The sequence below is a fragment of the Triticum urartu genome, chromosome 2A, assembly GCF_056163025.1.
Source record: "Triticum urartu cultivar PI428250 chromosome 2A, HENAU_Tu73, whole genome shotgun sequence".
NCBI classification, from domain to species: domain Eukaryota; kingdom Viridiplantae; phylum Streptophyta; class Magnoliopsida; order Poales; family Poaceae; genus Triticum; species Triticum urartu.
The window spans coordinates 719,912,632-719,927,356 of NC_141874.1; the positions used below are offsets into that span (position 1 = coordinate 719,912,632).

At 46.8% G+C, this 14,725-nt stretch overlaps 1 protein-coding gene across 1 annotated transcript; it reads left to right on the plus strand.

Annotated features, from left to right (window-relative positions):
* The first annotated feature begins 13,251 nt into the window (after positions 1 to 13,251).
* Positions 13,252 to 14,517, plus strand: LOC125534326 (WUSCHEL-related homeobox 4-like). The gene is made up of 3 exons (XM_048697579.2): positions 13,252 to 13,570; positions 13,678 to 13,953; positions 14,076 to 14,517. The coding sequence occupies exons 1-3, from the start codon at positions 13,319 to 13,321 to the stop codon at positions 14,250 to 14,252; spliced, it is 705 nt and encodes a 234-aa protein (XP_048553536.1). The 5' UTR covers positions 13,252 to 13,318; the 3' UTR covers positions 14,253 to 14,517.
* Positions 14,518 to 14,725: the final 208 nt, after the last annotated feature.

The window sequence follows — 14,725 nt, forward strand, 5'->3', positions numbered from 1 at the left end:
GACCAAGTGTATGGTCACAGGATCATGCATTACGGTACGAGTAAAGTGACTTGCTGGTAACGAGATTGAACGAGGTATTGGGATACCGACGATCGAATCTCGGGCAAGTAACGTACCGATTGACAAAGGGAATTGTATACGGGGTTGCTTGAATCCTCGACATCGTGGTTCATCCGATGAGATCATCGAGGAGCATGTGGGAGCCAACATGGGTATCCAGATCCCGCTGTTGGTTATTGACCGGAGAGCCGTCTCGGTCATGTCTACATGTCTCCCGAACCCGTAGGGTCTACACACTTAAGGTTCGGTGACGCTAGGGTTGTAGAGATATGAATATGCAGTAACCCGAAAGTTGTTCGGAGTCCCGGATGCGATCCTGGACGTCACGAGGAGTTCCCGAATGGTCTGGAGGTGAAGAATTATATATAGGAAGTGCAGTTTTGGCCATCGGGAGAGTTTCGGGGGTCACCGGTATTGTACTGGGACCACCGAAAGGGTCCCGGGGGTCCACCGGGTGGGGCCACCCATCCCGAAGGGCCCCATGGGCCAAAGTGGGGAGGGGAAACAGCCCATAGTGGGCTGGTGCGCCCCCCTTGGCCCATCCCATGCGCCTAGGGTTGGGAACCCTAGGGTGAGGGGACGCTCCACCCCTTGCCCCCCTAGGAGATCCCATCTCCTAGGGCCGGCGCACCCCCCTAGGGGGCCTATATAAAGGGGGGGAGGGAGGGGGCAGCCGCACCCTTGAGTCTTGGCGCCTCCCTCTCCCCTGCTACACCTCTCCCTCTCGCAGTATAACGGCGAAGCCCTGCTGCGGTGACGCCCTGCATCCACCACCACACCGTCGTGCTGCTGGATCTTCATCAACCTCTCCTTCCCCTTGCTGGATCAAGAAGGAGGAGACGTCATGCTAACCGTAGGTGTGTTGAACACGGAGGTGCCGTCCGTTCGGCGCTAGGATCTCCGGTGATTTGGATCACGTCGAGTACGACTTCCTCATCCCCGTTCTTTGAACGCTTCCGCACGTGATCTACAAAGGTATGTAGATGCAATCCGATCACTCGTTGCTAGATGAACTCATAGATGGATCTTGGTGAAACCGTAGGAATTTTTTTTTGTTTTCTGCAACGTTCCCCAACACCACAAAGGTTTGGTTTCATTCATTTCATGAGCCGTACAGTTGAAACCCAAGGTTTCATGGTCATCTTTAGCCTCTAGTTGAATCTATAAATCACCCCCTATAACTCCAAACAAGCTAATCCACTTTGTCCCCTTCAGCGGCGAGCCACATTGTTTGCGCCTCCGGTGAGGTCTTGTTGAGACCTTGCCAGTAACGCCGCAGCCGACGATGGTGTCTCTGTCTCAAGGTTGGGTGGTGTTTCCCAATGCAAGAGGGAGTAGAAATGATAAGCCCGCCACCCAAACCCGTGAAGCCTCATCGTCCTTGCCTATCTTGGAAACGGTCGGCCGCATCACGCCGTCCCTCTCTCTCCCTCTACCTCTCTCTCTCTCCCTATATCATTCTCTCCCTCTCTCTCATCAAAAGCAAGAGACATACCAAATAAAGAAAACAACAACATGCGGATGCAAATCTAAGTGCTAGACCAAAAGTGAGCGGGAAGTAAATATATTTCAAGCAACTAATTGTTAGAGCATCTCTAACCGAACTCCTAATTTTTAGCACCTCAAAAATTAACTCAACAAATTCGTGGGGTTAAAGAAACATGAACCTAACCGAACTCTCAAATTTAACTTCTCAAATGAACTATAGCCCACATGTAAGTCTATTCCTATCTTCTTCTTCCTTCCACATCCTTTTTCTATCTTCCTTCCATGTGGCCAACGATGAATTTTTGCCACTAGATGATGTCCATGAGCTATATAGGACCTATGAAGATGCTCTGCAAAAGTAATTTGATAGATCGCTCACCGACGGGTCATGGCTTGGACACTTCTTCGTTTTAATGGGTTCATACCCTAATCCTTCTGCCATTTTTTTCCTCTATATGTTCCTCAGCTTGCTGCAGCTTTGTTTGTGCCAGAGGATGATGGGGAGGAGCACCGCCAACCTAGGAGACGATGAGGAGGAGCTGCCGTCTTCAGAGACGAAGGGAAAAAAGTGAAGAAAAAAGGTTTGTCGAATTCTTCCTAGAATTTGGCGGTGGGACGTCGGCAGGGCTGCCGGGTGGTTGCCGGAGGTACAAAATGTTGCGCGGGGGTGGGGGGGTGGGGGGGCGTCTGTTGGGGAACGTAGTAATTTCAAAAAAAATCCTACGCACACGCAAGATCATGGTGATGCATAGCAACAAGGGGAGAGTATGATCTACGTACCCTTGTAGATCGCAATAGAAGCGTTGACACAACGTAGAGGAAGTAGTCGTACGTCTTCTTCCCGATCCAACCGATCCAAGCACCGTTACTCCGGCACCTCCGAGTTCTTAGCACACGTACAGCTCGATGACGATCCCCAGGCTCCGATCCAGCAAAGCTTCGGGGAGGAGTTCCGTCAGCACGACGGCGTGGTGACGATCTTGATGTTCTACCGACGCAGGGCTTCGCCTAAGCACTACAACGATATGATCGAGGTGGAATATGGTGGCGAGGGGCACCGCACACGGCTAAGGAACGATCTCAATGATCAACTTGGGTCTAGAGGTGCCCCCTGCCTCCGTATATAAAGGAGCCAAGGGGGAGGGGTGCGGCCAGCCCTATGGAGGCGCAGGAGGAGTCCTACTCCTACCGGGAGTAGGACTCCCCCCCCAATCCTATTCCAAATAGGATTCCCAAGGAGGAAAGAGAGAGAGAGAGAGAGGTGGCCGGCCACCTCTCCTAGTCCTAGTTGGACTAGGGGAGGGGGGAGGCGCGCAGCCCACCATGGGCAGCCCCTTTCACCTTTCCACTAAAGCCCAATAAGGCCCATATGGCTCCCGGGGGGTTCCGGTAACCTCCCCGTACTCCGGTAAAATCCTGATTTCACCCGGAACACTTCCGATATCCAAACATAGGCTTCCAATATATCAATCTTTATGTCTCGACCATTTTGAGACTCCTCGTCATGTCCGTGATCACATCCGGGACTCCGAACAACCTTCGGTACATCAAAATGCATAAACTCATAATATAACTGTCATCGTAACCTTAAGCGTGCGGACCCTACGGGTTCGAGAACAATGTAGACATGACCAAGACACGTCTCCGATCAATAACCAATAACGGGACCTGGATGCCCATATTGGCTCCTACATATTCTACGAAGATCATTATCGGTCAGACCGCATAACAACATACGTTGTTCCCTTTGTCATCGGTATGTTACTTGCCCGAGATTCGATCGTCGATATCCAATACCTAGTTCAATCTCGTTACCGGCAAGTCTCTTTACTCGTTCCGTAATACATCATCTCACAACTAACATATTAGTTGTAATGCTTGCAAGGCTTAAGTGATGTGTAATACCGAGAGGGCCCAGAGATACCTCTCCGACAATCGGAGTGACAAATCCTAATCTCGAAATACGCCAACCCAACATCTACCTTTGGAGACACCTGTAATGCTCCTTTATAATCACCCAGTTACGTTGTGACGTTTGGTAGCACCCAAAGTGTTCCTCCGGCAAACGGGAGTTGCATAATCTCATAGTCATAGGAACATGTATAAGTCATGAAGAAAGCAATAGCAACATACTAAACGATCGGGTGCTAAGCTAATGGAATGGGTCATGTCAATCAGATCATTCAACTAATGATGTGACCTCGTTAATCAAATAACAACTCTTTGTTCATGGTTAGGAAACATAACCATCTTTGATTAACGAGCTAGTCAAGTAGAGGCATACTAGTGACACTCTGTTTGTCTATGTATTCACACATGTATTATGTTTCCGGTTAATACAATTCTAGCATGAATAATAAACATTTATCATGATATAAGGAAATAAATAATAACTTTATTATTGCCTCTAGGACATATTTCCTTCAGTCTCCCACTTGCACTAGAGTCAATAATCTAGATTACACTGCAATGATTCTAACACCCATGGAGCTTTGGTGCTGATCATGTTTTGCTCGTGGAAGAGGCTTAGTCAACGGGTCTGCAACATTCAGATCCGTATGTATCTTGCAAATCTCTATGTCTCCCACCTGGACTAGATCCCGGATGGAATTGAAGCGTCTCTTGATGTGTTTGGTTCTTTTGTGAAATCTGGATTCCTTTGCCAAGGCAATTGCACCAGTATTATCACAAAAGATTTTCATTGGACCCGATGCACTAGGTATGACACCTAGATCGGATATGAACTCCTTCATCCAGACTCCTTTGTTTGCTGCTTCCGAAGCAGCTATGTACTCCGCTTCACATGTAGATCCCGCTACGACGCTTTGTTTAGAACTGCACCAACTGACAGCTCCACCGTTTAATGTAAACACGTATCCGGTTTGCGATTTAGAATCGTCCGGATCAGTGTCAAAGGTTGCATCAACGTAACCTTTTACGGTGAGCTCTTTGTCACCTCCATATACGAGAAAAATATCCTTAGTCCTTTTCAGGTATTTCATGATGTTCTTGACCGTTGTCCAGTGATCCACTCCTGGATTACTTTGGTACCTCCCTGCTAAACTTATAGCAAGGCACACATCAGGTCTGGTACACAGCATTGCATACATGATAGAGCCTATGGCCGAAGCATAGGGAACATCTTTCATTTTCTCTCTATTTTCTGCAGTGGTCGGGCATTGAGTCTTACTCAACTTCACACCTTGTAACACAGGCAAGAACCCTTTCTTTGTTTGATCCATTTTGAACTTCTTCAAAACTTTGTCAAGGTATGTGCTTTGTGAAAGTCCAATTAAGCGTCTTGATCTATCTCTATAGATCTTTATGCCTAATATGTAAGCAGCTTCACCGAGGTCTTTCATTGAAAAACTCTTATTCAAGTATCCCTTTATGCTATCCAGAAATTCTATATCATTTCCAATCAATAATATGTCATCTACATATAATATCAGAAATGCTACAGAGCTCCCACTCACTTTCTTGTAAATACAGGCTTCTCCGAAAGTCTGTATAAACCCAAATGCTTTGATCACACTATCAAAGCGTTTATTCCAACTCCGAGAGGCTTGCACCAGTCCATAAATGGATCGCTGGAGCGTGCACACTTTGTTAGCTCCCTTTGGATCAACAAAACCTTCTGGTTGCATCATATACAACTCTTCTTCCAGAAATCCATTCAGGAATGCAGTTTTGACATCCATCTGCCAAATTTCATAATCATAAAATGCGGCAATCGCTAACATGATTCGGACAGACTTAACCATCGCTACAGGTGAGAAAGTATCATCGTAGTCAACCCCTTGAACTTGTTGAAAACCTTTTGCGACAAGTCGAGCTTTATAGACAGTAACATTACCATCAGCGTCAGTCTTCTTCTTGAAGATCCATTTATTCTCAATTGCTTGCCGATCATCGGGCAAGTCAACCAAAGTCCATACTTTGCTCTCATACATGGATCCCATCTCAGATTTCATGGCTTCAAGCCACTTTGCGGAATCTGGGCTCACCATCGCTTCTTCATAGTTCGTAGGTTCATCATGATCTAGTAGCATGACTTCCAGAACTGGATTACCGTACCACTCTGGTGCGGATCTTACTCTGGTTGATCTACGAGGTTTAGTAGTATCTTGTTCTGAAGTTTCATGATCATTATCATTAACTTCCTCACTAATTGGTGTAGGTGTCGCAGAAACAGTTTTCTGTGATGTACTACTTTCCAACAAGGGAGCAGGTACAGTTACCTCGTCAAGTTCTACTTTCCTCCCACTCACTTCTTTCGAGAGAAACTCCTTCTCAAGAAAGTTTCTGAATTTAGCAACAAAAGTCTTGCCTTCGGATCTGTGATAGAAGGTGTATCCAATAGTTTCCTTTGGATATCCTATGAAGACACATTTCTCCGATTTGGGTTCGAGCTTATCAGGTTGAAGCTTTTTCACATAAGCATCGCAGCCCCAAACTTTCAGAAACGACAACTTTGGTTTCTTGCCAAACCATAGTTCATAAGGCGTCGTCTCAACGGATTTTGATGGTGCCCTATTTAACGTGAATGCGGCCGTCTCTAGAGCGTATCCCCAAAATGATAGCGGTAAATCAGTAAGAGACATCATAGATCGCACCATATCTAGTAAAGTACGATTACGACGTTCGGACACACCATTACGCTGTGGTGTTCTGGGTGGCGTGAGTTGCAAAACTATTCCACAATTTTTCAAATGTACACCAAACTCGTAACTCAAATATTCTCCTCCACGATCAGATCGTAGAAACTTTATTTTCTTGTTACGATGATTTTCCACTTCACTCTAAAATTCTTTGAACTTTTCAAATGTTTCAGACTTATGTTTCATTAAGTAGATATAACCATATCTGCTTAAATCATCTGTGAAGGTGAGAAAATAACGATATCCGCCACGAGCCTCAATATTCATTGGACCACATACATCTGTATGTATGATTTCTAACAAATCTGTTGCTCTCTCCATAGTACCGGAGAACGGTGTTTTAGTCATCTTGCCCATGAGGCATGGTTCGCAAGTACCAAGCGATTCATAATCAAGTGGTTCCAAAAGTCCATCAGTATGGAGTTTCTTCATGCGCTTTACACCGATATGACCTAAACGGCAGTGCCACAAATAAGTTGCACCATCATTATCAACTCTGCATCTTTTGGCTTCAACATTATGAATATGTGTATCACTACTCTCGAGATTCAATAAGAATAGACCACTCTTCAAGGGTGCGTGACCATAAAAGATATTACTCATATAAATAGAACAACCATTATTCTCTGATTTAAATGAATAACCGTCTCGCATCAAACAAGATCCAGATATAATGTTCATGCTTAACGCTGGCACCAAATAACAATTATTTAGGTCTAATACTAATCCCGAAGGTAGATGTAGAGGTAGCGTGCCGACCGCGATCACATCGACTTTGGAACCGTTTCCCATGCGCATCGTCACCTCGTCCTTAGCCAATCTTCGCTTAATCCGTAGCCCCTGTTTCGAGTTGCAAATATTAGCAACAGAACCAGTATCAAATACCCAGGTGCTACTGCGAGCATTAGTAAGGTACACATCAATAACATGTATATCACATATACCTTTGTTCACCTTGCCATCCTTCTTATCCACCAAATACTTTGGGCAGTTCCGCTTCCAGTGACCAGTCTGCTTGCGGTAGAAGCACTCAGTTTTAGTCTTCGGTCCAGACTTGGGTTTCTTCTCTTGAGCAGCAACTTGCTTGCCGTTCTTCTTGAAGTTCCCCTTCTTCTTCCCTTTGCCCTTTTTCTTGAAACTAGTGGTTTTGTTAACCATCAACACTTGATGCTCCTTTTTGATCTCTACCTCCGCAGCTTTCAGCATTGCGAAGAGCTCGGGAATAGTCTTGTTCATCCCTTGCATATTATAGTTCATCACGAAGCTCTTGTAGCTTGGTGGTAGTGATTGGAGAATTCTGTCAATGGCGCAATCATCTGGAAGATTAACTTCCAATTGAATCAAGTGATTATTATACCCAGACATTTTGAGTATATGCTCACTGACAGAACTGTTCTCTTCCATCTTGCAGCTATAGAACTTATTGGAGACTTCATATCTCTCAATCCGGGCATTTGCTTGAAATATTAACTTCAACTCCTGAAACATCTCATATGCTCCATGACGTTCAAAACGTCGTTGAAGTCCCGATTCTAAGCCGTAAAGCATGGCACACTGAACTATCGAGTAGTCATCAGCTTTGCTCTGCCAGACGTTCATAACATCTGGTGTTGCTCCAGCAGCAGGCCTGGCACCTAGCGGTGCTTCCAGGACGTAATTCTTCTGTGCAGCAATGAGGATAATCCTCAAGTTACGGACCCAGTCCGTGTAATTGCTACCATCATCTTTCAACTTTGCTTTCTCAAGGAACGCATTAAAATTCAACGGAACAACAGCACGAGCCATCTAGCTACAATCAACATAAACAAGCAAGATACTATCAGGTACTAAGTTCATGATAAATTTAAGTTCAATTAATCATATTACTTAAGAACTCCCACTTAGATAGACATCCCTCTAATCCTCTAAGTGATCACGTGATCCAAATCAACTAAACCATGTCCGATCATCACGTGAGATGGAGTAGTTTCATCGATGAACATCATTATGTTGATCATATCTACTATATGATTCACGCTCAACCTTTCGGTCTCCGTGTTCCGAGGCCATATCTGTATATGCTTGGCTCGTCAAGTATAACCTGAGTATTCCGCGTGTGCAACTGTTTTGCACCCGCTGTATTTGAACGTAGAGCCTATCACACCCGATCATCACGTGGTGTCTCAGCACGAAGAACTTTCGCAACGGTGCATACTCAGGAAGAACACTTCTTGATAATTTAGTGAGAGATCATCTTATAATGCTACCGTCAATCAAAGCAAGATAAGATGCATAATAGATAAACATCACATGCAATCAATATAAGTGATATGATATGGCCATCATCATCTTGTGCTTGTGATCTCCATCTCCGAAGCACTGTCGTGATCACCATCGTCACCGGCGCGACACCTTGATCTCCATCATAGCATCGTTGTCGTCTCGCCAATCTTGTGCTTCCACGACTATCACTACCGTTTAGTAATAAAGTAAAGCATTACATCGCGATTGCATTGCATACAATAAAGCGACAACCATATGGCTCCTGCCAGTTGCCGATAACTCGGTTACAAAACATGATCATCTCATACAATAAAATTCAGCATCATGCTTTGACCATATCACATCACAACATGCCCTGCAAAAACAAGTTAGACGTCCTCTACTTTGTTGTTGCAAGTTTTACGTGGCTGCTACGGGCTTAAGCAAGAACCAATCTCACCTACGCATCAAAACCACAACGATAGTTTGTCAAATAGACTCCATTTTAACCTTCGCAAGGACCGGGCGTAGCCATACTTGGTTCAACTAAAGTTGGAGAGACAGTCGCCCGCAAGCCATCTGTGTGCAAAGCACGTCGAGGGAACCGGTCTCACGTAAGGTTGGTCCGGGTCGTCTCGTCCAACAATGCCGCCGAACCAAAGTATGACATGCTGGTAGGCAGTATGACTTGTATCGTCCACAACTCACTTGTGTTCTACTCGTGCAAATAACATCAAACCATAAAACCTAGGCTCTGATACCACTGTTGGGTTACGTAGTAATTTCAAAAAAATTCCTACGCACACGCAAGATCATGGTGATGCATAGCAACGAGGGGAGAGTATGATCTACGTACCCTTGTAGATTGCAACGGAAGCGTTGACACAACGTAGAGGAAGTAGTCGTACGTCTTCTTCCCGATCCGACCGATCCAAGCACCGTTACTCCGGCACCTCCGAGTTCTTAGCACACGTACAGCTCGATGACGATCCCAGGGCTCCGATCTAGCAAAGCTTTGGGGAGGAGTTCCGTCAGCACGACGGCGTGGTAACGATCTTGATGTTCTACCGACGCAGGGCTTCGCCTAAGCACTACAACGATATGATCGAGCTGGAATATGGTGGCGAGGGGCACCGCACACGGCTAAGGAACGATCTCAATGATCAACTTGTGTCTAGAGGTGCCCCCTGCCTCCGTATATAAAGGAGCCAAGGGGGAGGGGTGCGGCCAGCCCTATGGAGGCGCAGGAGGAGTCCTACTCCTACCGGGAGTAGGACTCCCCCCCCAATCCTATTCCAAATAGGATTCCCAAGGAGGAAAGAGAGAGAGAGAGAGAGGTGGCCGGCCACCTCTCCTAGTCCTAGTTGGACTAGGGGAGGGGGGGAGGCGCGCAGCCCACCATGGGCAGCCCCTTTCACCTTTCCACTAAAGCCCAATAAGGCCCATATGGCTCCCGGGGGGTTCCGGTAACCTCCCGGTACTCCGGTAAAATCCCGATTTCACCCGGAACACTTCCGATATCCAAACATAGGCTTCCAATATATCAATCTTTATATCTCGACCATTTCGAGACTCCTCGTCATGTCCGTGATCACATCCGGGACTCCGAAAAACCTTCGGTACATCAAAATGCATAAACTCATAATATAACTATCATCGTAACCTTAAGCGTGCGGACCCTACGGGTTCGAGAACAATGTAGACATGACCAAGACACGTCTCCGATCAATAACCAATAGCGGGACCTGGATGCCCATATTGGCTCCTACATATTCTACGAAGATCTTTATCGGTCAGACTGCATAACAACATACGTTGTTCCCTTTGTCATCGGTATGTTACTTGCCCGAGATTCGATCGTCGGTATCCAATACCTAGTTCAATCTCGTTACCGGCAAGTCTCTTTACTCGTTCCGTAATACATCATCTCACAACTAATATATTAGTTGTAATGCTTGCAAGGCTTAAGTGATGTGTAATACCGAGAGGGCCCAGAGATACCTCTCCGACAATCGGAGTGACAAATCCTAATCTCGAAATACGCCAACCCAACATCTACCTTTGGAGACACCTGTAATGCTCCTTTACAATCACCCAGTTACGTTGTGACGTTTGATAGCACCCAAAGTGTTCCTCCGGCAAACGGGAGTTGCATAATCTCATAGTCATAGGAACATGTATAAGTCATGAAGAAAGCAATAGCAACATACTAAACGATCGGGTGCTAAGCTAATGGAATGGGTCATGTCAATCAGATCATTCAACTAATGATGTGACCTCGTTAATCAAATAACAACTCTTTGTTCATGGTTAGGAAACATAACCATATTTGATTAACGAGCTAGTTAAGTAGAGGCATACTAGTGACATTCTGTTTGTCTATGTATTCACACATGTATTATGTTTCCGGTTAATACAATTCTAGCATGAATAATAAACATTTATCATGATATAAGGAAATAAATAATAACTTTATTATTGCCTCTAGGGCATATTTCCTTCAGCGTCGGCGTGCAAGCAACCGAGCAACATAGGGAGGCAGCCTAGTGAGAGAGAGGGAATCTTTTGCTGAGGCTTGCTTTAGCTTCTCATCTTTGAGAGGCGGTCAATGCTTCTCCTAAATTGTTTTGAGGAGTCGAAGGTTTTAAGAATACGACTAGGTGCAACATGTAACTCCCTAAAAAGGAATCAAAGAAAATATTTAAGAATTAAACCCTTTTTGGAATTTAGCTAGAGATACTCTTAGATAACCTCTAGTCTTCTAAGGAGAACTGAGCGCTAGCTCAGTGATAGGGGCACTCTCTTGTTTTTGAGGCCAGCCGGGTTCTATCCTTGTGGAGAGCGAATATTTCTACCGTGTTTCCCGTTCCTTTTATGAAAATATGCCAAGGGGTGCTTGCCCCTTTGGTCTCCTTTCTCTATTCTTTTAAGAGCATCTTCAACAGCCGCGCTAAACAAGCTCCGCGCCGCAAATTTTGTCATTTTAGCGGGCGCGTAATAACCGCGCGCGCGGCATATGTAGTTGGGCACGCGGTCCGAAACGCCAACTCGCGTTGTGTATTTGGAGCGCCGGCTTCCGCGCGCGGCACACACGAGCGCTCGCGCCACACTCTCTCCTCCGTGCCACCTTCGCCCCGCGCGCGCCGGCGCCGGCGAACTTGACCCGATGGACGCACGCGCCGGCACCCCACTCACCCCATCCTACAGCCGCGACCCCTCCCCCTCCGCCGCCGCCGAAAACCCTAGTGCGGGGAGCGTTGGCCTCGCCACCGCCAGAGCTCCTCCGAGCATCGGCCTCGCGCGCGGCCTCTTCATGTCGCCGTGGATGACCATGGCGGCGGGTGGCATCGCGCCGGCGCCGCCCCGTGCCCCCCTCTCCCCCTCGAAGCTCCCCAACGCGCGACTGTTGGAGGTTTCAAATTCATTTTGTGTCCAAAATGCAACATATGCAATGCCCCGGCGAGTCGCGCGCGCTGCATTTTTTGCGCGCTGCTGGATCGGCACGCGCGCTGCATTTTTTGCGCGTTGCTGGAGCGGCACGCGCGCGCTGCATTTTAGCGCGGCTGTTGGAGCCAGCGCTGCCGGCCGCGCAAAACCAGGCGAATGACGCGCGTCAAAGTAGTTTATTGCGCGCGGCGCGTAGCGCGGCTGTTGGAGATGCTCTAAGCGGACAGAGATTAGGTGACGTGACATGCACGTTTGCATGTCACTGTGTGCCTTGCGGCCGAAATTCAAATTTAAACATTGCGAAAAAATCTGGAAAAAAATCATGCATCTTCACAGCACATATTAAGATAACCCCTAAAAAATTCAGATCAAAATTCGAAACATATATCGAGAAACCAAAAAGAAAAACTCATATGTGAATAGTCTACACATAACCATTCGCGAACTATTCATGACAGATTTTTCTTTTTTGTTTCTCGATGTATGTTTCGAATTTTGATCTGAATTTTTTACGGGTTATTTTAATATGTGCTGTGAAGATGCATATTTTTTTCAAATTTTTTCACAATGTTTAAATTTGAATTTCAGCCGCAAGGCACACGGTGACATGTAAACGTGCATGTCACCTGATCTACTTTCTCCTTTCTGGTTTATAAGGCTCAATTCAAAAATCTCACCAACCAAGGTAGATGATGAGTGGTGAAATATTTTTTATAGTTTGTAAAAGCATCCAATTAATGCTCTTGTTTTCCTCAAAAAAATATGTTTATGAATGCATTAATTGCAATTCATGCATGCATAAAGTGCATGCATTGGTCAATTTTCTCTTAATACTTGCATGCAATGATTTAATGCACCTTGAAGTCTGAACATATGATGAGGAACAATCAAATGGAGCCTTATAAAATGGAAAAAACTAAAATTTTGAGATAAGTCCTATAAACCGGAAAGGAGGAAGTATGTCCGCTCTAAGCATACAATGTGCGGCCCCCTCCAAGAGGGGAGCAAGGGCGTCCAATGCAAATATACATTTGGACATGTTTGCCTCAGAGTTGCTTTAGTATTAGCTTGTCAATTGATCGTACGTCGTGAATTTGGACAGGAAAAGGCGAAAAGAGAGCTCCATGCGAGAATTTTCCACCTTTACTAGAGCGCCTGTATTCCGTGTCTCGCATGATTACGAACGCTGACGCCTTTCATCACCAATCTCCACATTCCCTGTCGCGCGCGCACCCTTTCCACTGTTACCTCGATCTCGCACAAGCCAGCACTCAAACCCTCGCCACCTTTACCGCCTGTCTCCCCATATATAACCACGGGAGGACGACGCTCTTCGATCTCGATCTCCACCTAGCCCTAGCCCTGAGCCAAATCTTCGTCCCATTCCCCGTACGAACTTTGCACTAAACTAGTGCGCCAGCATGAAGGTTCACCATTCTCATGTGGCCTCCTACCTGGAGAAAGCGGCCTCGGCGTCTTCGTCTCCAGCTACTGCACCGTCCACCTCTCCTCCCTCGGAGCTGTTCCCTTTCGGCGCCTTCCAATGCCTCCGGCCGCTGGCGCCCAAGATCTCCCTCCCGGACCAGCCGAAGAAGCTCGTCGCGCCGCCGGACGTCCTCGGCCGCGTCAGGAGCGCCACCAAGCTGCTCAGCTGCACCGTCAGAAACCATACCGTATGCACTTTAACTCTAGCTCTGTCTAGTGAAGTGGTGATTAAGTATGCATGTCGGTGTGAAATGCCACTGAGAAGTGAGAAGTGACGTTGAAAATAAACATGCAGGTGCAAGTGCCGGTGGGAGGGACGACGCGGTGGAACCCGTCGGCGGAGCAGATCAAGGTGCTGGAGGCGCTGTACCGTGGCGGTATGCGCACCCCGAACTCGGCCCAGATCGAGCGCATCACGGAGGAGCTCGGCCGGCATGGCCGGATCGAGGGCAAGAACGTCTTCTACTGGTTCCAGAACCACAAGGCCCGGGAGCGGCAGAAGCAGAAGCGCGCCGCCCTCCTCACCCTCAGCACCCTCGACTCTTCCTCCCTGCCTGCAACGGCGACCAAGGTACCTAATTAACCAAGAACCACACGGTGCAATTAATGGTTACTAGTTACTGCTACCACCTACACGTTGGCACGGAGCTATCTGTTGATATTTACAGCTACAATGTGTTTGTGTCTGTGTAGGATGGAGCCGGTGATAAGAAGGAAGCTTGCGACGATGCCGTGACGAGCTGCAAGCGGCAGTGCAGGACGTGGGGCGATGGGCATGGCGATGCTGCGGCGGAGGTGGCCGCCGAGGGCTGCACGGAGAATGTCACCCTGGAGCTCTTCCCGTTGCGTCCGCAGGGGAAAGCTGCGTAGTTGTTGACTTCGTCGTACCTGGTTGTGCATACACTCCGTCTTGCATGCATGCATGGAGCCGGTTCTCATTGGGAAAGCTTCTGATTTTTGCGTGTGTTTGTACGTTTGGGTTGCCTAATTAAAGCATGCATAGTTGTGGTGTGATCCGTTTCCTACTAGTGGAGTGTGTTAAGAGCTTGATCATTGGGTTCTTGGCATGATTACTACATCTAATAAAGCCATGTAATCACCATAGAAGACCAAGGCAATATGTAAACTTCAATCAATTAGATTTTCATTATGATTCATGAGCTTTACCAACACGTGGAAGCAAGTGTGTGTAATCAGGTCGCGTGTTACAAGAACAGTGATGTGGGTACGATCTGCTCTTATTAGTATCTAACTTTTGTGAAGATTTGTTAGGGTTCACATTAGTATGTCTGGTTAGACCGGGTCACATGAGTCATCGTCGATACTTAGTAAACTTTCACATT